A 2773-nucleotide genomic window follows, 5' to 3' on the forward strand; every position below is an offset into this window, starting at 1 on the left:
ATCGGCGCTTGCCCTTCCCTTGGACTACATCAGTGACGTGGAGGAGGGGGAACCCGCTGCATGGGCAACAGCCGGTTCTTCAAATCTTCCCTCCCAGGCTTGCACCCTGGAGAGGGCACAGTCCACCAGAGCTGTAAACCCTGGGATCGACAGCTGCCTACTAAGTTATATTTATATACATATGTCAAATTCTTTAGTTAGTATTTTAATCATGAATAATTATTCATAGTTTCTTCTCGCTTTATGGAGAACTCTTCTGATCTTTCTTTAGAACTTCCAATATTTTTCCATTCGGGTCCATCTCTAAATTCTGTTTATTGCCCTCTCTGCTTTAACTTACCATGGTTCCATTATTTTAAACAGTGTTATCTTATAACTGCTATTGCCTGTATAAAATCAAAGAAACATAAATGGGTCCATGGCATTCATGATGCTTATCTATGCTACTTGCTGTCATTAGACCTGTATCTCTCTACGCCTTTCCTATCCAATTGACTATCCAAATGCCTTTTCAATATTGTAATTGTACTGTATTTGTTTCACTCTGTCTACTTGGCTTCATAGTCTGTTGCTAATTCAACTCGGAGTACTATGCTCAAATCTGGTTGCCTCACTACAGGAAGGATGTGGAAACTATAAAAAGGGCGCAGAGGAGATTTACAAGGACGTTGCCTGGATTGAGGAGCATGCCTTATTATAATAGGTTGAGTAGGTTGAGTGAACTCGGCCTTTTCTCCTTGGAGCAATGGAGGGTGAGAGGTAACCTGATAGAGGTGTACAAGACAGTGAGATGCATTGATCGTGTGGATAGTTGATGCACCATCAATAACTCACACTGAGACGTAGGCGAGATATCGGCTTTTATTGACTGGAAGAAGGAACCAGGAGTGAGTGTCTATCATACAAGGTCCTGGAGACTGAGGCCGATCTTCAGGCCGCAGGTCTCCTTTATACAGGGGCCTGTGGGAGGAGCCACAGGAGCAGTCAGCAGGGGCGTGTCCCGACAGGCACATAGTTCACCACATTCACCCCCCCTTCGTTTGAAAAAGTCCTCATGTAGCGAAGGTTCTTACAAGTCAAGCCGATCAGGCGGTCGAATCTGTCGCTGCGATCTACGTAGCACCGGCTGTGACCGCATAGGTGCCGGCAACATTGGCGATTGCACAGGGGACGGGGGTTGCGCGTGTTCTTGCCCACTAGGCGCCGGTGATCCCTCATGCATGTGCGAGGCGCCTGGTATAAATGCGTACGAAACGCCCGGTATACAAGTGTCGTGAGGAGTCTGTGTAGGGCCTGGTGAGTACGGTGTCACCTCTGGTGCAGGGTTCACAGTTACCGGAGAGCCTTCAGGGTAGTGGTCTGCTGCACCTGCGGGTGCCAGGTCGCGGATGGAGACCGTGTCCTCCCGCCCATCAGGCAAGACCACGTAAGCATACTGGGGGTTCGCATGGAGAAGGTGAACCCTCTCCACCAGCGGGGAGTATTTATTGCTCCTCACATGTTTCCGGAGCAGCACTGGCCCCGGGGACGTCAGCCAAACTGGTAGGGTGGTCCCAGTGACAGACTTCCTGGGAAAAGAGAATAGGCGTTCGTGAGGGGTGGCATTGGTGGACGTACATAACAGAGAGCGGATAGAGTGCAGTGCCTCAGGGAGGACCTCCTGCCATCGAGAGACCGGCAACCCTTTGGACTTAAGGGCTAAAAGTGTGGCCTTCCACACTGTGGCATTCTCCCGCTCTACCTGGCCATTACCCCGGGGATTATAACTCGTGGTCCGACTGGTAGCAATGCCCCTAGCTAGCAAGTACTGGCGCAGCTCCTCACTCATAAAGGAGGACCCTCTATCACTGTGGATATAGCAGGGATACCCGAACAGAGTGAAGAGCTGGCGCAGGGCTTTTATGACGGACGTGGCAGTGGTGTCGGGGCAGGGGATGGCAAAGGGGAACCGTGAGAACTCGTCAATAACACTGAGAAAATAGACATTGCGGTCAGTGGAGGGAAGGGGGCCCTTAAAGTCAACACTCAGGCGTTCAAAAGGGCGGGTGGCCTTGACAAGTTGTGCCGTGTCAGGACAGTAGAAGTGCGGTTTGCACTCGGCACAAATTTGGCAGTCCCTGGTCATCGTCCTGATGTCCTCCAGGGAGTACGGCAGGTTCCGAGCTTTCACAAAATGGTAAAATCGGGTGACCCCCGGATGGCAAAGTTGTGCATGAAGGGCGTACAGCTGGTCGAGCTGTGTGCTAGCACATGTTCCCCGGGATAGGGCATCAGGGGGCTCATTGAGTCTGCCAGGCCGGTACAGGATATCATAGGTGTAGGTGGAGAGTTCTATCCTCCACCGCAAAATCTTATCATTTTTGATCTTGCCCCGCTGTTGGTTGCTGAACAGGAACGCAACCGAGCGCTGGTCGGTCAGCACAGTGAATCTTTTGCCAGCAAGATAGTGCCTCCAGTGCCTAACAGCCTCCACTATGGCCTGGGCTTCTTTCTCCACCGCGGAGTGCCGAATTTCAGAGCCTTGGAGGGTGCGAGAAAAGAATGCTACTGGTCTGCCTTCCTGATTAAGGGTAGCAGCCAGAGCGAAATCGGAGGCATCACACTCCACTTGGAAGGGAGCGGTCTCGTCCACTGCATGCATCGTAGCTTTGGCAATGTCCGCTTTAATGCAGTTGAAGGCCGCGCAGGCCTCAGCAGAGAGGGGAAACGAGGTAGACTTGACCAGGGGGCGAGCCTTGTCTGCGTAATGGGGGACCCATTGGGCGTAATAGGA

The 2773-nt window shown here is 51.8% G+C and overlaps 1 protein-coding gene across 1 annotated transcript; it reads right to left on the reverse strand.

The window, feature by feature from the left end:
* Positions 1–851: 851 nt before the first annotated feature.
* Positions 852–2428, reverse strand: LOC132379418 (uncharacterized; the record flags this gene model as incomplete). Its single annotated transcript, XM_059947257.1, has 1 exon — positions 852–2428. A coding segment is annotated over one exon (1359 nt), but the record flags the coding sequence as incomplete, so codon positions are not given.
* Between the last annotated feature and the right edge of the window lie 345 nt (positions 2429–2773).

The sequence above is a fragment of the Hypanus sabinus genome, chromosome 2 (assembly GCF_030144855.1).
Source record: "Hypanus sabinus isolate sHypSab1 chromosome 2, sHypSab1.hap1, whole genome shotgun sequence".
In the NCBI taxonomy this organism is placed as follows: domain Eukaryota; kingdom Metazoa; phylum Chordata; class Chondrichthyes; order Myliobatiformes; family Dasyatidae; genus Hypanus; species Hypanus sabinus.